Raw genomic sequence first — 24,523 nt, 5'->3', positions numbered from 1 at the left:
GCTGGGATACAGAGTTAATAAAATGTAACTGATAAAAAAAAATAAATAAATAAAAAGAAAAAAAAAAGAACTGAACTCAGAAAAGGAGTGGCTTTGGGCTAAGCAGCTATGCAGACTGGGACCGACTCTTAGGTTTATATAGTACAGTAATAGCTACAGAAAACCTTTCCTGTTCCTTGGCTTATCTAACACTTTATCCCAAATCCCACTTAACAGCAGTACCCATGGTAAGCTGTTTTGTGATTGGAGGGGAGTCCACATAGCCTATGCACCTGCTTATCACAAGTGGCCTGTGCTCAGAGGAATCTCTGGTACCTTCTGTTTGGATTAACACAAAGGGTGAAAGTTTTCCAAAGGAGGCCCTAGTTTCCTTCTCAAAACTGCCTTCTCTATGGTAGACCCTTACAATTTCCTTTGATTTATGAAGGAACTGCTTTAGGACAGTCTCTCATATCATCCCTTCTTCTAAGGGTGAACATGAATTACAGAGCAGTATAATCTCATGATGCTAGTGATGTTAGTGAAGTTAATGATATTGGGAAAGATCTTTCCTCACATCATAAGCACTGTAAAAGAGTGGAGCTGTAAGAGGTATGAGGTCCAGGGCCTGGAATCAGCCCTCTGATTCTCTTCTAGAACCAGTTCCCTTCCAGAGCCCAAAATTGTTCCAAGAGTAAGGAAGATAATTTGTGCTATTACATATACACATTCCTGAAAATTTGTCCAATCTTATTTGCAAGTCACATGAGTGACGCAATGGACTTTCTGATAGTTGTTCTGTCAGGGATTCCTGTAAGCTGTTTGGCATTTCCTTCCTTCATTGTATCCAGTAAAACTGGCAGCATGTCTTTGTGCTTGCAAGCCCTGAGTATCAGTGCAGTTATTCCATATTTTCGGGCATAACTCCTAAACTAAGGCTTTTCCTCCTACCCTTGAAAGGAGAAAACAGAGGTCCTAGCAGCTCTCTTACCTCAAAATGTAAGGTGAGTATTGAACTGAGTCAAAGACTGAGATCTATACCTACTACTGCAAGCTTAAAGAAGCTATTTTTAGCAAAGTAATGGCATTGGGTGGGGAATTCCTAAACATTCTTGGACATTAGATACTTTGTGATTCTGGGAACTGGGTCAGAAGATAAACTACAGTCTGGTTCCTGTCTCATAGGTGTGTGCCTAATGATTTAGATTTGTTTCTGTAAAGCTCCCTGGGAGCTCAGATGAGGGAGGAATTATCAGGTCACCCATGAGGTTTTCTTTCAACTTGGAGGAAGTCTGTGGGATCCAAATATCACTGCTTGTAAGAAGAATGAGAAGATGGTTGAAGTGAATTTTACAACCAATCAAGTTGGAAATACATACACGGTTCTCATTCAAAGGAACCTGTTGTTGGGTTTTTCTAGAGTGTTGGAGGTACTCTCCCTTTCATTCCCTTCACCACTGTTACATCCCCAATCTCTAGCTATGATATCTTGAAGGAAAATACACTTTGGATACGTTTTCTTTCAAGATATCCCAAAGCTAACTGCTGTCTCAACATGCTAGGCTATCTTTATCACTGTAGCAGAAAAAAGGACCTGTACACATCCTGGGTACAATAAGTCTAGGATCAACTAAAGGCAGAAACTCTAGGCTTCTGAAGGGAGTCCTATTTCACACAGTCTGATGCATCTGAAGTCAGTCAAGAAGACTGACAGGTTTCGTCACTGATAGTCTGGCTACTCACTTGGACCTTATAGCTCTTGACTTTGTTTCACTTATTCACACCAGAATAAACTGACATGGATATCTGTAGCCATTTTGGTGGATGAGGAAAGTGAAGGTGCTGTCACTCAGGTGATTTACAGTGATCTGGGAAGGGAAGGACAGTAGAAAATTAGTTGTTCCAGCATGGATGCTTTCTGAATGTGAATGTGTGGTGGAATGCTAGGGACTGAACCTAGGACTTCTTGAGTTCTAAGTAAGCATTCAACAACTGATACATACTAACCCTCTGATTCATCTTTTAAACGATGGCAAGTCTTTTACCAATAGTCCTAGTCAAGCGTGCTATCAGGGACACCTTATTAGTCTTTACAGTGGTAAGATCAGGAGGCTGATTCTGCTGCTCTGGTGTCTTTTCTTGCACTAGTGACTGCTAACTTGTCAAAGTGCTTTTGCTTCTATTTTCTACCACAGATCCTCAGAGTAATTCTGAGATAGGACAGCCATTTTATTTCTCCAAAGCCTCAGTTTTAATTTAAAAGAGAATCTTCAAAGGTTTGCTGCTGGAAGGCTGGAGTGCAGGTCAATGCCTGAACTCTGGAGAGCAATTGTTTGCCTTCTGGGGGCCTCAGGTGGCCCATGTAGAAACAGGAAGTGAGGCCCTTGTAGGATTCGGAGGGTCACAAAGCAACACAGCCACACACAAGTCATTCTCCATGCCCTCTAACATGAAGAGCTCAGGGTGGCCAAGAAAGCAGACACTGGCAACACTGTAACTGCACGTTTTAGGATGTCATAGACCTTTCTAGTGCCAGGGAACTCACCTACTATTGTCTAGGGGGAATATTTCTCTATTTATTAGGATGTAGCCTCCTTTTTAGATAAGGAAAATACCATGTCATTACCATGCAAAAAGTTCAAGGGCATTGTAGATATTTTCGTCTTGGGTCACCAGGTTGGATTTGTGGACTAAAGAACTTTAACCAAGTGAAAAATTGTTGACCATGCCAAGACAAACAAAAAGAAAAGAGGGAGGAATTTGTGTTAGAAATGTGGACAATGCAGAATGTCTCCTGGGCACTTTCTGACCTTGCCTTTTCCTTAGTTGACCCTGTATTTACGCACCTGTGGCAATGACTGCATGCAACATGAAGGAACGTTTGTGTTATGCTCAGAGACAAGTGATCCCTTCCCTCCCGATAACAGTAAGTACCTGTCATTACCACAGGATGGTCAGAGTGTCAAGACACACAAATCCCCTTTGATAATAACAGGTTATACCATGTCTGTGAGGAGCATTAGGGGGTCCCTGCCAGTGTACTCTGATCTGATGTAACAAACCAATGTCTATGGTACCCCAGAGATCTCATAACTAAGTAAAAAGAAAGGATTTTCAAACAGAAAATACACAAGGGGAAAAAAGAACAAAATGGTTGTTGAAAGTATCACAATGCTATGGAATGGGAGTCAAAGGCTTGTATGAGAACAGGGACTCGGTCCATGAGGGAGTATACATTTCAAGGCATTCCAATTCTCTCTGAATCCTATTTGATTAACAAATCAGGAATATTGGCAAGAAAAGATACCTCACTGATACCAGCATGTTCTGAAAAATGTCTCTGGATTTAGAGATATGTCAGTTCTTTTGACTAACAATGGACTGACACTATGTTCTGAAACTAGCCCCAGAGGTGGGACCAAACGATGAGCTTTAGATAACTTTAGATCCCTTACAAGCTTTAGATAACTATCCCTATACCTTGACTTTTATGTGGGTACACAGCTTTGTGTGCATTATGTATCTATGTTCATCCCGAGGAACAAAAATTATTCAATCAACAAAAAAGCAGCATTCATATTCTAGTTGCCACAGTGAAAATGCTTTTATGCTTAAGGAATAGAAACCTGAGTTTAGGGAATGGCCCCTAATTCAATGCCTAAAATCTCTTGCTATCTGGATCTTGCAACCTAGATCCCATGGTGATAGAAGAGAAGAAATGCCCTAAAGTTGTCCTCTGACCTCCACACATACACTATGGCACATGTGTGCCTGAATTTATATACATTTTTTGTTATTGTTGTTGTGAGCCTACCTATAATGAATGAACCATCACTCCAGCCCAGAGTAATAAATTTTAAGTAACTTGGATATTGGGAACCCTTAACAGGAGACCCTGAAAGGCCTTTAAGCACTTGGTTTGAAAAGGTTTAAATTTCTGAGAAGCGGAGTAAAAAAATCAATTTACAAAAGAGGGCAAACATAGCTTTGTTTGTTAGGGTGACTGAGCTGTTTCCTGAAGAGAGAAGCATGCTGGGAGGCTGGCTGCCTCTCCTATTGGCACTGCTGGTGGCTACATGGGTGCTGGCAGTTTGGATCTACCTAACTTGTAGGCAAGGTAAGGATGGTGACTCTGAAAACACATAATGAGATCCTCCCCACCTGTATGTGTGGGAAAAAGACATTGTTGGATGTGGCAGCAGAAACCTGTACTTTAAACCCTTGAGAAAAACAGATTCAAGAACATCATCAATTACCATTGAAGGCTAGCATGAGCTACACAATGACTTCTTTCAACAAAACCAAAAAGGAGCTCTTAGTGTACCTTGTGAGTTACTCCTATATCACAGCAGAAGATTAACTTCACAGTTTAAGCTAAGCCACCTGAACTTTCACCTCAAGAAATCTTGTGGGGAAAGGAAGATGGCACCTACCAGCATGCATCATACAGTCTGAGTGGCACAGGATTCCAAACCCCGAAATTAGTGAGTGAAGGGGCAGGTGAAGCAAGAACATAAAATTGAGGCTTCCTGGGTGAGAGGCTACTACCTGGGGGCTGTGACAGTTAAGCTCCAAGTCACCCTTGGTCATCTCCAGGGACTGAGAGTGGTAAATATTCAATCAACCTTCACCTCCCCTTGCCCCAAGCATAGACCTCTCAGTGAATGAGACAGCAGAGGCAGGCATCCCAGGTCTGATCCTCCGTACTCACTGACTGAGACTGCAGAGGTGGCTACCACAAGTATGGGTCTCCCTATGCTGCCTGGAAGCCAAACAGAGGACACCACTGAGCTCACAGATCTCCTACACTCTCATTTGCCCCTGCGGGCCCAAATATGAGAGTAGAGAACAGGGGGAACCCCTGTGACTTCTGATTAGTCCTAGGAGCAAGTGAGTGTTCCTTCAAGTGAGTGCATGCAGATCCAAGGTCCCTCTACACTAACAGCCAGCTACCAGATGCCTCCTACCCACATCCTCACAGTTGGCAAAATAGGGTTCCTTGAGACAGTGTTCCCAACATTGAAGCCCCTGTTCTGTGAGTCTACCAGTGGAGTCCAGGCAAACAATTCCTGGAGCCCAGAAAATCAGAATACGAGGTGGACAGTACTAGAGGCCTGTAGGCCATTGATGTATTCATGGCACCTACACATCTACATTGTGCCTGCAAAAAGCACTAGGACCTGTACCCACTCCTACACTTAAGCTCCACATTACAGGCTCTAGCACCCTCTCGTTAAAGGCACTCTTCCATGCACACTGCCATGCTTGTGCACATGTGCCAGCAACCTTCTACGTTTAGTTACAGTTGAAACACAAAGATCAATGCTCAAACTGGTGGACCTCTCTAAACATCCTAAAGAGTACAACAGAAACCAGAGACAGATGGGCCCAGTATGAAGTGCAGACACCAGGAAAAATTAGCTAAGCTTATGGATAAGAAGACGGTTAGAGGTTGGTTTAAGAACACATCCAACAAAATCAAGGCATCATGGCCACCATTTTATCAGAGGAGAAAGCAGATGGTGGGTGTGCATATACAAATAAGCATGGGACAAAGAACAAAATCACAACTGCAGTGTGGGACCCACAGGTGGAGAGAGTTTTCCATTGCCCTTTACAACTGTAAGCTTTCAGAGAGCACAGGATGACACCATAGGATACAAGCAAATTAGAAAAGATTATTATGCAGTTAGACCCACTCTCGCCAACCACCAAAAGGCTGAAGCTATGCATATCAGTGCAGGCAAGTACTTGAAATGGGAACAAATCACAAATAAAATGATCAAAAACATTGAGTGCAAAGAAGGGTAACTGCAAAGCAAAAATTATTTGTATGATAGAACACAAGAATCCTCCTGTTTATAGTACCCCCATCAGTGTGCCACAGGCCTTCCAGTTCATGATGGAAGGGTAGTGCAAGGGCTTACAAATTGCTACCTAGTGGCCATAGGCCCTGGTTGTCAGTACAATCACTTTTACTGCTTTAAGGAAGTGTTCAGCAAAGAGCTGCATCATGCATCCTTCAAAGGAGATAATTTTCTTCTCATATAGGCAGTACACAAGCTTTGGTGTGGTTATCGAAGAGAAGAATGCATCCAATAGGGACAAAAATGCCAAGAAGGAATATACAGAACAGTCTGTATGTTCTGGGCTACAGATAGTGGTCACCACAATTATCATGTTGCCCCCAACAGTTTGCAATGTAGACAAATGAAAATACAATAAAAACTATTTTCTGGACTTTAGGGTTCTGTGAAAGTCTGAGGAATATAAACTCTGTTAGAAAACTCTGCTTTTGCATAATTTTAAGGAGGAGGAAGAAGTAACTGTGTTTATATAATCTGTAATTGTTAGAGAAAAATGCTTCAAATAAGTATACATTATCATGAAGAAGTTGGGTAGTAAACAATTTTATCTTCAGTGGGAATTGGATAAAACATGCTTTTCCCAAGACATGTTAATACAATGAACACTAATTGAATTGTGTTTGTGAGAATGTCTTTGTGCAGTAATAGAGAGACTAATGTGTAAACAGATAGATGATAGGCATATACATAGGCAGATATATAGATAGATAGATAGATAGATAGATAGATAGATAGATAGATAGATAGATAGATTTACTAATAAGTAGAGTTCATAAATTATAGAGAGGATTACAGTATGAGTCAGAAGGGGGAGGGATGTAAGGGAAGGAATTAGGTTTAAAAAAGATATACATGTATAAATTTGTTTTTAACAAAAAAAAAAATCATTTTCTGTAACCAGTATTCAGAAATCATGTATAATTAAAATGCTGGCTATTTTTACTCCACAAAGCATCCACATGTGTTTTCACAGTGAATTGCTGATTTTTTTTCTCTAGTGGCGTCCTGAAGTGGAATAACAAAAAAGCATTGTGAAACTATTTACATATTACTCATGTAGAGAAAACACTTTGTGTTAACCATTTTTCTAATCTGCTTGGAACAAGGTACAGATAAATAGTTTACAATGTCTGATCAGAACTCTTACTTACCAACAGAAAAAAGACAAAATGTACTGTAGAATGCAATTTAAAACCGTCTTCATATTTCAGATTGTCGTGAAGATCCTGAGATTAATTGCAATGTCACATGAGTTAACTTATTCTTAAAAATTATAAAAACCTACAGGAAATGTTTGTCTCTGTTTGTAATGTATATGTTCCATTTGTTGAGATTTCCTTTTAATTCATCAATTTAAATTGTTACCAGAACAGAATATAATGCCTGTTGTCATAGTAAGTGAAAGACTACAAGTTAAGCAGCTGCTTAGAAGTTAGGTAAAAGGAACAATGTCTGTATTATATTATATCTATTTTCTTGGTGAACATTTTAGTAAGAGGTGTTAACTTTAAGCTAACAAAAGATGCTTAACCGGCTATTGTAACACAGACTCTCTGGTTCAAACATACAGGAGCTTTCCTTTGGGATGAACAGAGAAGAAAAGAATTTCATCTTTTTAGACAAGAAGTAAAGAGGAGTGGTGGCCTTTTCACACTCTACGTCCAGATGTAAAAGTCAAAACATTTTTATTACTTTGCTGATTTGTGTCTGAGCTTTGTTGACCATGCTAAAAGAAGAAATGGTTGAGAATTAAAAGTCAGTGTTCCAATCAGCCTCAGATACAAATTAACAGCAGTCACATAAAGAAGTGTAACTCTAAGTTGAAAAAGATTTAATGTCTTGAAACATAAGTATCAATGATTTATTCATTGTTTCCCATGTTGATACAAGCCAAATTCCTCAAGGTATATGATTTGAAATTCATAAGACTTTTCTGTAAAAATGATGTTTATAAATAGCTTGCCTTCTCAAAGGCGAGGTTTCTGGAAAAACATCAAATGTGAACACTACCTATACTAAAACGTGTTTAACAATTCGAGTTATAATTCATCCCTTTAAAATCACAGATAGTTTTTCCATAAGAGCACCAGATAAGTATTTCAGCTCTTGAATTTATTTTGTACAGACACATACTCAACCAACTGTTTCTGGTTCCTCTTTTGTGTGGACAATTGAAATACTATTGGTACCTGCCATCTCTTGTCTTGCCTTCTCCCAGAGCCTCTGTGCTTAAAGACCCTGTACCCTGGAGTGATAGAGACATCTTCTGTAGTGTGTGCATGGTTACTTTCTTTCATGCCTGAAGCTACAGGGGTCTGGCTGGGGGGAACTAGGTGACAGAGGTGTAAGTGAACAGTACTTCCTGGTTTCCACAAAGAATTGGCTACTTGCAGAAAACTTTTTCTATGACACTGTGGTTGCCATGACAACGAGGACAAGCCATTCTTTCCTGGTTACAGATGTATTTCTGAAGGATACTCACAGACTGAAGAGGTGAGATCAGTAGACAACCACAGGAAGCATGTAGGTAGGTGCCTTCAGCCAACCTGAGTGACTCTGTGAGCTGACCCTCTGAGTGTGCCCTGGGAGCCTGTGTGCTTGTTCATGGGACAGGAGTTGTTGTCACTACTACTGTTTGAAGTGAAGCCCAAAGGACCCTGCCTTGTCTCTTTGTCCTCAGGTGACAACCCTTTGGTGCCAGCTTTATCATTTCAGGCCATGAAAGCATAGTTCCCCAACACATGTGAATGGATACCTTTTCTCTCTTTGGAGATGATTGTCACTTGTGTGCTTGACAGAATGACTGCATCTGTGTGGCAGCACCTTAATGCCTAGATAGTTGTGGTGTTTGTTGTCTTAGAGAGAAGCTGGAAGGCATTTAAGGCAGAGGTGTATCTGGGCCTCCCTTTGTGACTGGGGTGGAGGCTTATGAGTGGGAGGTGGGTGCTGACCTGCAGGCTATTTTTGGAAGATTGTTTATAGGAAGTGGTGATACTCTCCGGGCCTGGATATCTGCCACGGGCCTACAAAAAGATACCTGCCTCTAATACTGGCCACTAATGGCAGTTGGGTATACTGAAGTAAAACACCTGGTGTCATGAATACCCGAGGAGAGAGGAGAGGCCAGACTTTGTTCCCCCAACAGGCATTAGTATGTGTCTGTGTCTGAGACTTTACAGTGCTCTGAGTTGGGTTAAGAACCAGCTGGGAATTAAAGAGTGTGCAGCCATGGATTCCCCATAACCCACCAACACATCAGGATCCCTCTGTGTGTCTCTGCTCCTCTGTGTGACCAATATACACTATACCCTTCTTGCACCTTCTCATCAGACTTCCTTTAACCCATGTGTCGGTCTTGCACACAGGAAAGGAAGCTATTGTTCCCATCTGCAGAAAATGTGAATAGACTTCACACACAGCAATTGTGCCCAAGTTCTTGATAAAAGGCCTTTGGTCCCAGGGCTGAAGCATGTACTGAGACAGGGATTTCAGTATTCTACTTCTTCTGTTTTGTGCCTCTGGAAAAGAGAGCACTGTTTTTGCCAGAAAGGTAACTATCACAGAAATTTCAGCAAAGCATTGGTTGAAAGTAGTGGTCTGGAGGCAGGTGATGCCTGAAACAGTGGAGGCAGGTGGCAATACCGATAACATTTAAGCAGTCTGTAGGAAGGGCAAGGACTTTCATATGCCCTGGAGCAACAGGCATACAAAGACAGAATACACAAAGGGGGTGTGGGTGGCGGAGTGTGGACTGATATGAGTGCATGCACATCTCTCTATGTCTGGGTTACAGATGACGCCTGAATAGCATGGTTTGTGGGCTTGAACACACACTTTGTATTCCCAGATATGATTTCTAAGTGAAGTATGTGAGTCTGAGAACGTACTGCCTGAGGGAAGCTGAACATTGTGCAGACCTGTGCAGCGTAAAAAGGGAGCATTTTGTAAGTATAACTCACATATCTGAGCTTTCTAAGGGTACCCTGTGAGGCATGGTGTCTGGATGGTGGTGATGTGGTTGGGCCTGATGGTGCTCATTCATCCTTGCTGGAGGGCCAGTTCAAGGAAGATCCAGAAGAAGACAGCCTAAGGTACCTGAGGGGGTTATAGTTTCCTCTGTGTTCTCAGCAGACACCTGTGTCCCAACGTCTAGGACTCCAAGGGAGCTGCATCAGAGGGAGCCAGCTAACCATGTTAGATGACACAGCCTCATCAGAGGAAGGGTTCCTGTTGGTGAGCACTAAAATGAACTCCATACTTCCAACATAAGCATTTAGTGCTGCATCATCCAGCAGATGTGGCCTGAGACACACCTAGCCTCCTTTATGTAGATAGCCACTTTATGCATTGTGAGATCAGATTTGAAGTCAGTAAGGCTTGGAAGGGAATGCAACAGGAGAGACACTGCACATTTGCATTGTGAATAGGGGGCTAGCGTGGACCACCAGTAGTTTATGGATACAGGGGTTCAGAAGGAAAGGACTGAGGAATTGAGGAGAATGTCATTGCTCTCCACCCCCTACTTCTGTAAGGTTAGGAATTCCTAGGATAAGATCTGGGGTCTCTATGCTCGGTATGGCCACACTCACAGAGGGGACCTGTTGTAATGGGAGTTCCCAAGATGATTTGTGTCACAGGAGCCCCCAGTTCACAGTGCTCTGTTTCACTATGGCTCATGGTGCCCTGGTAATGTCAAGAATCAAATTTGCATCCTAGCATGAATAGTGAACATGGGTGGCATGTGGGTCTTTCTTGGTTCTTCCTCTGTGTTGTAGTTCTTCTCAGCAAGCACAGCCTCTTGAGGATCAGACAGATGAGTTTTCCCTCAGGTGACATGCACACTGCTGATAGGAAACTGGCCGGCTCAAGGAAGAAGCAGTCAAGAGCAGATTAGCTACCACCATAAACACACACACACAGAGGGAGAGACAGAGAGAGACAAACAGACAATTGGACAGAGAGGAGAAGAAAGGGTTGAAATTACACTGAGATGGTTAAGGGGAGGACTATGTTGAGAGGGACAGTATGGAGGAACATGAAGAGGAGAGCTGCAATACAGATGAGATTGAATATCACGAGACCTAGGGATGGGCACATGACCATCCATATCATCAAGTAGCTACTTTAATTTCCTGTCTAAGACTTTATGGATTAACATTAGGGCACAGAGGTTGGAGACAGGAGAGGTCAGTGATCTGTAATCTCTTGGATGAATACTGCTCATCACAGGCAGATATGGGTGTGCAGGGTCTACCATAGGCTTGACATTGCAGCAGGAGGGTGCACAGTTCCAACAGAGACACTTGTCTCCCTGTCATGTCACATAACCCTGTTGCTTGCCATCTGAAATCACTGAGTCTTCCAATTAATTAATAAGCATGTCTGTTTAATAAAGAAGTAGCTTCTCTTTGGGGATCTCGCCAAGTGTGCCCTGTAGACACTTGATGCCATAGTGAGGTCCACAATGGAAACAGAACTAAGCTGAAAGATTGGTGGTGGGCTGGTGGGGTAGCCAGAAGCTATGAAAGCAGCCATCTTCTCTTACCATGTTATGCGAATCACCATGAAGAGTTCCCCACCTCCTTGCTGCTCAACTTAGAATCACACAAGTATGGAAGGCTCATGCACTAGGTTGTCCATAGGCATCCTGGGGTTGGCAGAGCAGGACTAGCTCCCTAGGAAAGAGAACAATGAGGTTTCCTTGGCAAAAGAATCCCAGGGAGACCTAAGGTACTGACTGGTGGGCAAGAAAATGCACAGCCTTTGTAATGACATCCACCTTTCTGGGACGAAGTTAAACACTCCAGACTTGGGGTTGGGAACAACAATAGTACAACTGTTTCCCACCTGCTCTGGACCTTTTGCATATCTTCTCCCACATCTTTAGAACAGGCTTTATGAGCTCCTTTGATTACCCTTGCCTCACCTGACCACGCTGATGTGTCCATGCTGGTTAAGCCTATTTATTTCCTTCCTAATGCAACTCTGCTTCCTTCTTCCACCATGCAGGGGAAGCCCACATAACCCTGAGGGAAGTCAGCTCCAGCTCCTCCACAAGAATCTGGAAGGAGGCCAGTACCACAGGCAGGAGAGCCTGGACAGAGACAACTGTCAGGCAGTCACAGTGCCCACCAAAACCAAAGTGCTCACGCTGTAGTGATCAGCACAGCCCCAGAGTACTGTCACCATGAACTCTGCAGAGTATGTGCTGTGTGGCTGGAAGGGTCAGCTGTGGCCTGCAAGGGTGTTGTCCAGACCCAGGACATCAGCCCATAGTAAGAGGAGAGGGGCACCTTTCTTGGAGGTGCAAATCTTGCCTATGGGGGAGAAGACAAGAGTGAGGAGCACCAAAGCAAGGCCACTATCCAAGTCTGAAATTGTGAACCTTGCCTCCATGGCAGGGAAGGAGTCACAGGGCAATGGCTCACCAAAGCAGACCAGAGCATACAGAAGAGCCCTCAAGGTGGCTCTCGATATCCTGGGGGAGGGAGGCTGTTTGCAAGGTGGAAGGACAGGTGGCCAAAGAACCAGCACAAGAACAAGTCCTCAAAAGGTTCCAAAAGAGCAGGCCAACTCCAAACCACGTCCTCGCTTTCGCCTGCGCGTGCGTCTGTGCTTCCAAAAGCACAACCAGAAAGGCCAAGAGCTCTCCCAGAGGAGTCCTGGAAAGCAGCACCGTCAGGGTCCTGTGTTGCCAGTGGGCTCACAGAAAGTGCCCACAGTGCGAGGTGGAAAAGCCCAGGCACACACCACTGTTGGGCCTCCACACTTTGAGATGAAACAGAATGTCCTAAGAGGCATCAGAGTACGGCCATGTCACACAACACTGGAAGGAAATTCTGGTCGTAATGCATGCATGAAAAAGCTAAACACATCCAAACCCAAGTCTTTGACTGCCTCAGCCTCCAGGCAGAGTGTACGGGCTAAGAAAGAGCAGCAGGCTGCTTCTGGGCCACTGAGGTGCATCTGGTCCTCGCCCAAAGCCCTCAAGCAACAAGCACGTTTTGCTGACCTACACACCAGGGCTACTGGAGGCCAAAGGAAGAATGCCTTCCATGAGAGCAAGGAGGAACACGGCCCGGGCACCCTGAAGCCAGCTGCAAACTCGGCCTCAGCAGCTTGCATGCCTCCAATCCTGAGGCTGCGAAGATCCCTCCGCATTGCTAACAGGAAAAGGAAGATCCACGTGCTGTGTCCACATTGCAGGGTGCCAGAACTGGAACCGTGCGCTCACTCAAAGGTGACGAAGACCAGGTTCAAGAGGAGGCGTTCCAAGATTCAAAAAGCACGCCAAGCTGCCAAGGTGGCTTCTGCCCAGCTACAGAATACCATTGAACGAGGAATGCTGGTCTGGTTCAAATTTCAGGACCTTCCATTCTGGCCAGCGGTGGTAAAAAGTGTCAGCCAAAATGACAAGATGGCGAGGGTGTTGTTGATGGAAGCTAACATGCAGTTTGAGCACAAGGGTGTCCGTGCCCCTCTACACAAGTTGAAACATCTGGACTGTGGAGAAAAAATATCACTCATAAGAAGAGCCAGCAGAGTGTACAGCCAGGGCATCAGCTGGTGCCTCACAGTGATCGACCACTACAGAGAGGGCCTGGCCTGTGGCGCCTACCTGGGCTCCTTTATGGGCTATTACACTGCCCAAGTCAGTTACCCGCTAAGGAGGGCCATCCAGGAAGGAGACCTGCACATTGATTTCCCTAAGGTGAGCTATGTGGACCTGGAAGATTGGGAGGAGGAGAATGCCCCAGGTGGGAAAGGCCCCCGCAAGAAAGTTCTGCCTGACCGTATGAGGGCTGCTTGGGACAGAGCCAACCAGAAGCTCGTGGACTTCATAGTGAAGAGAAAGGGGGCCGACCAGCACCTGCGGGAGATTGTGCAGGGCAGAAAACCGTCCAGGTGGGTGGACAATCTTTGGAAATCAAGGGGGGAAGACTTCTGTATTGAGACCTACCTGGAGGATGACGACCAGTTGCATCTTGTGGCCAGGCATTTGCAAGAAATATGCAAGGAAGCAGATGAGGCTCTGCTCTCCCTGACTAGAGGAGATAAAGTGCAGTTTACCATGGACGTTCTTCTTCCAGAAGCAATCATCTGCTCCATCGCTGCCCTCTATGAGCTCAGCTACAAGGAGGCAGAAGAGAAGTACCTGCATGGCCCACCAGTGCACTACCGTGAGAAAGAGCTCTTTGAAAAGAACCTCTTAAAGGCAGCCCGGAAGAGGTCAGCAGTCAGAATTGGGGCTGCCAGGGCCCCTCATGCACCCATTCCTTAGAAGGAATCAGCCATCACCCCTGCAACTCCCAAGAGAGGAGAGAGGAAGCAACTCCAAAGAGGAACATCTGGGAGACTGTGGGGTGTACTTTGGGCACTGGGACAACTGCTCGCTGAGTGTTTCTTTCCCCACCTCGAAATAAATATTTTCTTTCCTGATTGACAGTGCAGATGTCTACATGGGCTCTACAGACAGACAGATTCTGTTAGCTTCAGGCCAGACCAGCCCTCTCTGGCCTGTGCCTAGGTGTGCACAAGTCCTGTGGGTGCACTTCCCTGGAACCTTGCCAGCCCTGAGTGGAGCATTGGCTATCTTGGCATAGCCTTGCCCTCTCTGCAGTTTCCCAACATACCCAGCCAGCACATCAGGTTAATGATGACACCTTTCTCTGACTTCCCCACACTTCCTGTCCTCTTTTCTCTAAGGTGCTATGGATGGAGCCAGCTTAGCTTCCACAATTTTCTTTCTCCATTACCTCCTTCTTCACTCACTCGCAATGAAGAAGAGGAACAGATATGTGTATTGAGGCAGTTGGTTAAAGCCAGAGAAAGGAAGTGAATGTACTCCCGGAGTTAGTCTGATTTCAAAGATCATGATGTATTGTGTCTTACAACCTCTCACTCTCTCTCTCCTTCCCTTCCTTTATTCTTCCCTCTCTACTCTCTCTCATCTTTCTGCACCTTCCTCCCTCCATCTCCTTCTCTTTCCCTCCCTGCCTCCCTCCCTCTCTCTCTGTATGTGTGCACAAACGTGAGGATGTCATAGGTCAAAATCTGGTGTCTCTTCACTTATTTTTTCTGCTTTTTGAGACAGGATCTCTGATGGAATGTGTTGCTCACTGATTGTGCTAGAAGAGGTATCCAGGCAGCTCTTTCCATCCTCCTGTCTCTGTCACCCCAGTGCACAGATTAAACATGCCTGTCCATATACTTTTCTTTTAAATGAGTACTGGATGGTAAACTCATGTTTTCACCCCATGCAGGAAACACTTTATATTCTCAGCCATTCTCCAGTCCCCCAGAGACTACATTCTCTTAATGAGAAAGGTCTGCCGATCTCATGGGCTGAGTGTCTGCAGTAGCAGACAATAGTATCTCTGCTTTTCTCACATTTCTGAGATCAAAACTTCTAGACTTCTGGTGTTGGCCAGAAGAGGGAGAGCGGCCTTTCATTCCTTGGAGTCACTGACACCTTGGGTGTACTGATGAGAAGCAAGCTTGCCATACCTCCCTGACTGGCCTGTTTTCCCCTCTTGAATCACAGTCCTTTATGTGTTTTGGAGATACACATGAACTGTTGCGTCTGTGGACCCTGAAGTACAACTTTATAAGCAGCTGTCCCCTTGGTTTCTGCCAAATCCCTGCAAATATGCATTTGTACTCCAGCCTATGTCCCTGGATACATGATACCTTTTCCCTTCCTGTTGCACTGGAGAATAGTGAGTATTAGCCCTTGATACTAATTAGTGCCTTTCCTTTGTGTATCCAGTGAGCTCTTACCTGTGAAAAAGGGCAAGAATGACACAGGTGCTTGTATTCTCAGTAGTGGGGGCACAAAGACAAAAACACTGAGGCTTGCCAACCAGCCAGTATAGGTGCATTGGCAAGCATCTTGTTCTGTGAGAGACCCTGTCAAAAAAAGAACAAAAGAAAAACAAATATACTAATTTGGAGTGTAAATGAGGGAGACACCTGATATCAACTTCTGGCCTTCAAGTTCAGGTGCACACAAAAATTATCATGTACACACACCAAAAATATATAAATGAAAAAGACTTTTTAAATGTAATCATATTTTTCCCTCTGCTATGAGCCATCTCTCTGTAAAAGACACCAACACTGTATAACTCAATCCTCCTTGCTTTTGAAAAGTTTATAAATCATAGTCATCTCCTTTAGTCCTGCTTTTGACTCTATCTAGGATAGGAATTAATAACTCCAATCTGTTAATGGATTTTCCAGGAGAAGCTAAAATCTAAATTCTTTGTGTTCTACATACCCAAGCACCATGCCAGTGCAGGTCTCAGAAGCTTCATGTCAGACATAGTCTCACCTGCATAGTCAGCCTCTACTATGACTTTAACTGACACTGCCCCCTTTTGCATTATGTTCTGACAACAAAACCCTCTGTCCTCACCTTCTACCATTCATGTCCCCTAATAGCACCACCTACCATGCCTGTAGCATCCTCTTTCAGAGCTAAAAGTCTTTTCTTCCTTCTCAACTTTCACGTGAATTTTGTGCCATTTCTACTACTTACTTTGAGCACTGACATGGAACAAGAGAACACATGATTGCCCTACTGCTACACTAAACTGCCCACATTCCTGTTATCTCCTTATCTCCTGGTTCTTATCTTTCCTACCAGTAGTTCTGTCTTGGTTTCTTGAGACTCTGGGGTCCTCAAAGTTCCCTATTCATTTGGGAATAGATGTGAATTGAGTTTTCCACCTTTTCTTTGGCTTAACTTTTAGATCTGCAATCTCTGACACCCACTCTCATGGTCACATTTTCACTACCTATTATCCACAGCTAATGCTAAAGATCATGATCTCTCTCTCAGTTTGGGTTTTACAGCTGTGAAGAGACACCATGCCCATAGCACTCTGAGAAATATAAACATTTAGTTTGCTTTGGTTTACAGTTTCAGAGTTTGTTGTTGGCTATAGGCTTGCTGTATATTGCCTTTACTATGTTTAGGTATGTGCCTTGTATCCCCGATCTCTCCAAGACTTTAAACATGAATGGGTGTTGGACTTTGTCAAATGCTTTATTAACATCTAAGGAGATGATCATGTGGTTTTTCTCCTTCACTTTGTTAATGTGGTGGATTACATTGATGGAATTCCATATGTTGAACCATCCTTGCATGCCTGGGAAGAAGCCTACTTGGTCATGGTGGGTGATATCTTTGATGTGCTCTTGGGTTCGGTTTGCAAGGATTTTATTGAGTATATTTGTATCAATGTTCACTGAGTTCAGTTCTTTATCTGTCTGAGGATTGATGAAGCATCATTGGTCCCAGTAAGGAATATCGCTAAATGAAAAAAAAAAAAAAAAAAAAAAAAAGCTACATCTACTTACAGGCCTCAATGCATTGCTTCTTATATTTTATTACATGATTTAGGTAGCCTGGGTGTTTGAATGAAAGTTGTTACATTTGAGTGAAAGGTATCTATATTATAAACCCTTGCCTGGTACACACAGAAACACACACTTTTGTTGTAAGAGAGACAGCAGATCTAAACAGGACACTATGATTAACATTTTAATGTTAATCATTAAAATCCCATGGAAGCTGTAAGTACTCTAATATAAGTACAACCTTTATCAAAACAGTCTCTATGGGGTGTTTTGGAAACCAAAAATTGAGAGCTGATAATACATATAAACTCTGCTTCTCACACACGTGAAGCTGTATGTAGAGTGTACCTAAAGGCTTAGTAGGCATGACCATCACTGACATCATCACACACCCCAGAGAGGACATAAAGAGGAGGATTCAATACCTTCTGTGGGATTTGTACCTAAACCTCATATTTATGGCCTACATATGAAACAAGCATCAGACAAATTCAAATTGGAGACATTCTAGGTGTTTGACAAGTTCATGCAAACAATGGCCAGAGGAGGCAGAATTTGCAAGAGGGACTAAATACCTAAACCAGTAACCACTGTGCTGTGTCCCTGAGCACACCCTAACCCTAAGCTGTACAAAAAGTAGTTAATTCACCTTAGGCATAATTACGACCTGGTCTATATTTATATAGATTGCCTTGTACTTAGAATAGTTACTTATATCATGTTTAGGCATTATTATGACCTGGTTAATGTTTACATTTGGAAATTAATTATGGCATAAATGTGACTGTGTGTCAAGTCAACACAGGTTGCAGTTGTGATGGGTTTTCTTGGTTGTCAACTTTATTACACTAGAATTAACTAAAACCCTAAAATGGATGGATACCCCCAAGAGGATTTTTTTTTTCTTGATTTGAAGTTAGAATATCTACACATAATCTAGAATTTGAGGTAGGAAGGCATGTCTTTAACTTGGACCATGCTGGAGGAAGATACACCTTAATACAGTGTTTTGAGCAAGAAAACCCCACCTCTAGTCTGGGCCACACCTTCTTCTAGAAGCCTATATAATGGCGTAGAAGAAGCTTTTTTTTCTTTAGCTGCTTACTATCACTTTTTAAGCAAGCCCATTCCTTCACTACTTCTTTGAGATTCCAACCTAGACTAAAGATGACCTGAGACATCCAGCCTTATGGACTGAGCAACTACTTGGTTCAAGAACTTTGTCATCATAGATGGCCATAGCTCAAATGACTGGACCACAGCCTCTAAGTCATTAAAAAAAAAAGAAACTTTCTGTATAGAGAGGATGATTCTTTAGGTTCTGTTATTCAATATGGAACACATTAATATAATTATATGTGTGTGCAAGATAGAGAGGTTCCCACTTAAATGAAGAATGAAAATCCAAATGCCTTGCTTCCGTGGGCCAAGACCTGAAACTCAACCCATATGAAGAGTAGAAGACAGAACTTTTTACCTTTGATTTGACCACCCTAATCTTGAGACTCAAAGAGTTACTTCCTACACACTGTCAGTGCCAGAAGTCAGATCTGTTCCACATATCTTCACAAGAATAAAGCAGTCAAGAGGAAGAAACATTTCCTCAATATACTCTGAGATCTGCTATGGTAAAAGAGCAGCATCAACTATCTCTCTCTTCCTAGCCTTGCACATACACACTCTCCAGCAGATGCATGTGGACCCTGATGCAGGCTCCATATTCTCCAGCTAGTTTTAAGGTTCCTCCTAATGTTGCTTATCTCAACCATCTAAAGGGATTCCTTACCTCATCTCTACACTGAGGATAGTTTTATCAATTCAGCATTTCATCAGACCATCAGGCAGGCCTAATCTTCATTGTCATTCTTCCTGAGAGGTAACAAATATGTTCCAATCTGACAATCAGTGATATTGTGGCAGGATCCATAGCCCAGGTTGGCTTCAAACTCACTGTAAAGAATGGCCTTGAATTTCTGATCCTCTCTCCCTTCCCTCCTCAGTTATAAGTCTTTAGACAGATAGCACCATGCTTGGTTTGTGCGATCTTGGTGATGGAACCCTGGGGTTCATGCATGCAACTTAGCCCAAACTACTCTGCTCTTATTTTATATTTATGAGACAAGGCCTTGCTATGTACCCCTAAATGGCCTGGAACTCACTTAATAGAGAAGGCTGGTTTTGAATTCAAGGTGTTCTTCTCATGCCTTATCTTCTAAATGCTAAATCTTCTAAGCATGCATCACCATGCCTGGTTTTCTTTTTGTTTCATTTTTGTGTATGTGTGTTAGTGTATGCATGTACTGGCAGAAACAAGAAGTCAATGTTGACTGTCTTTTTAATCTCTCTCTCTCTTGAGATGGTATCTCTTACTGAACCAGGAGCTCATTGATTTGAATGGAACATCTGGCTAGCAAATTCTGAGGATCAATCTGTCTCTACTGACCTAGAGACAGATTTCAAGCAAGCAACACAAAACTGGCTGGAAATCAAAATTGGTCCTCATAAGTATTCCATATCCAAAGTTGTTGTTTGAGACAGGCTCTCAGAGACTCCAGGCTGACCTCAAATTATGGTCTTGAATTCCCTTTCCTCCTGTCTCCACCTCCCAAGTGTTAGGATTACCTCCTTGCACCACTGCAGGCTTATCTTTGATCCAGAAGCCATTAAGTTGTGAGTCTGTAGAACCTGAGATCAGAAGACATTCCTATGCAGCAACCCTCTTTAGTTTGTGCTGCATTATCAGGTTCCGCCTCATTCTCAGTCTCTGACCATGATTTTGCAAGGAGAAAAAGTATGGGTTGAGAGAGAGAGAGAGAGAGAGAACGAATGACCACAACAGTCTGGGAAGATGACTCAGTCTGTAAAGCAGTTACAAGATAACTCAGTCTGTAAAGCAATGAACAAGAATGAGAAACTGACTTTGACTCTGAGATCCCTTCCAAAAACCTGGGCATGGTAGATGCAGAGACAGTTGGATCCCTAAGGCTCACTGTCCATGGAGTTTAGCATAAATTTGGCGCCAAAAGAGAGGATGCACAACTCCTGATGAACAGTTGTCCTCTGGCCGCCATATGTATTTTCACCTGTGCACACAAACACATATGCTCACACATAACACGTATCTGAAAATGCATGTATGAATACACCTGCACACATACACTAGCATTCTTAAAATTGAACTGAGACTCAATGGGCCAGTTTTGCACATGCTGCTGCAAATTCCTTAAAAGAGATGAGAAGTAGAAAGGTAAAGATTACACAGAGAGAGTGCTCCAGCACTGACTTAGGCCAAGAGTTATAGTGGACTATACCAGGTCTATAGAATCAGTTTCAGTACAGCCAAGGCTAGAGAGAGAAACCCTGTTTCAATAATCTTTTATTTTTTATATTTTATATTATATTAAAAACTATTTATTATAATTTATTCACTTTGTATCCCAACTATAGCTCCCTCCCTCATCCCTTCCTAATCCTGTGGTCCCTCCTTTTTCTCCTCTCATTCCCCTTCCCCAATCCAAAGACAGGGGAGGACATCTACCACTTCCATCTGATCCCAGCTTTTCAGGTCTCATCAGGACTGGCTACATTGTCTTCCTCTGTGGCCTGGTAGGGATGCTACCCCTCAGTGGAGATGGTCAAAGAGCCAGCCAATGAGATCATGTCAGAGATATTCCCTTTTGCCAAGGGAACCCATTTGGACACTGAACTGCCATGGGCTGTATCTGAGTGGGGGTTCTAGGTTAACTCCATGCGTGGTCCTTGGTTGGAGTATCCATCTCAGAAAAGACCTCTGTGCCCAGATTTCTTGGTTCAGTTGCTATCCTTGTGGATTTCAAGTCACCTCCAGGGCTTTCTATCTCCCTCTTCATTCATAAGATTCCCTGAGCTCTGCCCAAAGTTTAACTATGAGTCTCAGCATTTGCTTTAATACCCTGCTTGGTAGGATCTTTCAGAGGTCCTCTCTAAGTAGGCTAGTGTCTTTTTCCTTGATTTCACACTCTTCCAATGTCTATTCCATTTGCCTTTGTGAATAAGGATTGAGCACCTTACACCAGGTCCTCCTTGATTAGCTTCTTTAGATGTGCAGATTTTAGTATGATTATCCTATATTATATGTCTAATACACACTTATAAGTGAGTATATACCATGTGCATCTTACTGCTTCTGGGATACCTCACTCAGGAAGATCACCATTTGCCTGGAAATTTCATGATTTACTTATTTTTATTTGCCAAGTAGTAATCTATTGTGTAAATGTACCAGCATTTTTGTATCCATTCTTCAGTTAAGGGACAGACATCTGGCTATTAGGAATAAAAGTGCTACAAACATGCTTGAGCAAATGTCCTAGTTATATACTTGAGCGACTTATAGATATAGGCCTAGGAGTGGTACAGCTGGATCTGGAGGTAGCACAATTCCTAATTGTCTGAGAAACTGCCAGAATGTTTTCCAAACTTGTTTTACAAGTTTACATTCCTGCCAGCAGTGAACGTAGGTTCCTCTTTCTCCACATCATCTCCAGCATGTGTGGTTACTTGAGTTTTTGAACTTCGCCATTCTGGTGGTTGTAATTTGAAATCTCAGGGTCATTTTGATATGCATTTCCCTGATAACTAAAGATATTGAGCATTTCTGCCATTCGATACTCCTCTTGAGAATTCTTTGCTTAGCTCTGTACTATTTTTTTATTTGGATTACTTGATTTGTTGCTTTTTGACTTATTCTTTTTCTTTGCCAGTACCATGCAGTTTTTATTACTAATGCTGTGTAGTACAGCTTGAGATCAGGGATGTAGAAACCTCCAGAAGGTCTTTCATTTTATAGGATAGGTTTAGTGATTCTGGATTTCTTGTTGTTCCATATAAAATGGAGAATTTTTCTTTCAAGGTCTGTAAAGAATTGTGTTGGTATTTTGATGGGAATTGCATAGACTCTGTAGATTACTTTTGGCAGGATGGCCATTTTCATTATGTTAATCCTGCTCTATTCATCTTCCAGTATCGTATACTATTTCTATCTTCAGAGACTTCAAGTTTTGTTTTGTTTTGTTTCATACAAGCCTTTGACTTGCTTGGTTAAGTTACACCAAGGTACTTTATGTTCTTTGTGGCTATTGTGAAAGGTGATGTTTCCCTAATTTCTTTCTCAGCCCAATTGTCTTTTGTATACAGGAGAGCTATAGATTATTTTTGTGTTAATTTTGTATCCAGCCACTTGCTGAAGTTGTTTATCAGCTATAGGAATTCCTTGGCAGAATTTTTGAAGTCACTTATGTATACTATAATATCATCTGCAAATACAGCTAATTTGACTTCTTCCTACAAGTATGCTTCATGCCAGGCATACAGGGGTGGTTCAATATACGGAAATCCATCAATGTGATCCACCACATAAACAAAATGAAGGAGAAAAACCACATGATCATCTCTTTAGATGCTGAAAAGGCATTTGACAAAATCCAACATCCATTCATGTTTAAACTATTGGACAGATCAGGTATACAAGGCACATACCTGAACATAGTAAAGGCGATATACAGCAAGCTTATAGCCAACATCAAACTCAATGGAGAGAACCTTAAATCATTCCCACTGAAATCAGGGACAAGGCAAAGCTGTCCAATCTCTCCATATCTCTTCAACATTGTTCTTGAAGTCCTAGCCAGAGCGATAAGACTATTGAAGGAGATCAAGGGAATACAAATTGGAAAGGAAGAAGTCAAAGTATCACTGTTTGCAGATGATATGATAGTATACCTGAGTAACCCCAAAAACTCTAACAGGGAACTCCTACAGCTGATTAACACCGTCATCAAAGTGGCTGGATACAAAATTAACTCAAAAAAAAAAAAATCAGTATCCTCCTGTATACAAAGGATAAAAGGGCTGAGAAAGAAATTAGGGAAACAACACACTTCACAATAGCCACAAAGGACATAAAGTACCTTGGTGTGAACCTAACCAAACAAGTCAAAGACTTGTATGAAAAAAAATTTCCAGTCTCTGAAGAAAGAATTAGAAGAAGATATCATAAAATGGAAAGATCTCCCATGTTCATGGCTTGGCAGGATCAATATAGTAAAATTGGCCATCTTACCAAAAGCAATCTACAGATTCAATGCAATTCCCATCAAATTACCAACACAATTCTTTACAGACTTTGAAAGAAAAATTCTCACCTTCATATGGAACAACAAGAAACCCAGAATTGCTAAAACAATTCTCTACAGTAAAAGATCTTCAGGTGGTATCTCCATCCTTGATCTCAAGCTATACTATAGAGCAACAATACTAAAAACTGCATGGTACTGGCATAGAAACTGACTCATGGATCAGTGGAATTGAATAGAAGACCCTGACATAAATCCTTTCCAAACTGAATCCCTTTGATCTCTTTTAATTGTCTTATTGCTCTAGCAAGGACTTAAGGAGCTTTGTTGAAGAGATATGGAGAGAGTGAACATCGTTGCCTTGTCCCTGATTTCAGTGGGATTGATTTAAATTTCTCTCCTTTTAGTTGATGTTGGCTATACGTTTGCTATATGTTGCCTTTAATATGTTTAGGTAAGTATCCGTGTACCTGATCTCTCCATGACTTTAAACAAACGAATGTTGGATTTTATCAAATGCTTTTTCAGCATCTAAGGAGATGATCATGTTTTTTTTTTTTTTTTCTTTCAGTATGTTTATATGGTGATTAAATGGATGGATTTCTGTATATGGAATCACCCCTGCATACCTTGGAGGTAGCCTACTTGGTTATAGTGGATGATATCTTTAATGTGTTCTTGGATTCAGTTTATGAGTATTTTGTTGACTATTTTTTGCATCAATTTTCATAAGGAAGATTGGCCTGAAATTCTCTTTCTTTGTTTGGTCTGTGAGAGGCTTCGTTATCAAGGTGACTCTGGCTTCATAGATTGAGTTTGATACTGTTCTTCTGTTTCAGTTTTATATAAAAGATTTGAAGAGTATTGGTAGCTAGCTCTTCTTTGCAGGTCCAGTAGAATTCTGCCCTGAAACGTTCTAACACTGGTTTTTTGTTTTTTTTTTAATGGGAGACTTTTGATGACAGCTTCTATTTCCTTAGGGGATATAGGACTATTTATTTGGTTTACCTGGACTTGATTTGACTTTGTTAAGTGGAATTGATCATAAAAAAAATATCCATTTCATTTAGATTTTCAAATTTTATGGTGTATAGGCTTTTGAAGTAAGGCCTTATGTTTGTTTGGATTTCCTCAGTCTCTGCTGTTATATCTCCCTTTTCATTTCTGATTTTGTTGATTTGGATAGAGTATCTCTGCCTT

General features: G+C 42.3%; 1 protein-coding gene and 1 pseudogene across 1 annotated transcript; one reads left to right on the top strand and one right to left on the bottom strand.

Annotated features, from left to right (window-relative positions):
- LOC132649918 (COP9 signalosome complex subunit 5-like) overlaps nt 1–11,794 on the bottom strand; it is a 134,359-nt pseudogene extending 122,565 nt beyond the window's left edge.
- Nucleotides 11,795–12,033: 239 nt separating this feature from the next.
- On the top strand, nt 12,034–14,127 carry LOC132649917 (PWWP domain-containing DNA repair factor 4-like). The gene has a single exon (XM_060374697.1). The coding sequence runs from the start codon at nt 12,034–12,036 to the stop codon at nt 14,125–14,127; it is 2,094 nt and encodes a 697-aa protein (XP_060230680.1).
- Nucleotides 14,128–24,523: the final 10,396 nt, after the last annotated feature.

The sequence above is a fragment of the Meriones unguiculatus genome, chromosome X, assembly GCF_030254825.1.
Source record: "Meriones unguiculatus strain TT.TT164.6M chromosome X, Bangor_MerUng_6.1, whole genome shotgun sequence".
NCBI classification, from domain to species: Eukaryota; Metazoa; Chordata; class Mammalia; order Rodentia; family Muridae; genus Meriones; species Meriones unguiculatus.
Note: the sequence above shows the minus strand (reverse complement) of the source record. Positions and strands in the feature narration are given on the sequence as shown.

What these genes read in the sequence shown, in the direction of transcription:
- LOC132649917 (XM_060374697.1), top strand. Translation starts at nt 12,034, where the DNA reads ATGAACTCTGCAGAGTATGTGCTGTGTGGCTGGAAGGGTCAGCTGTGG.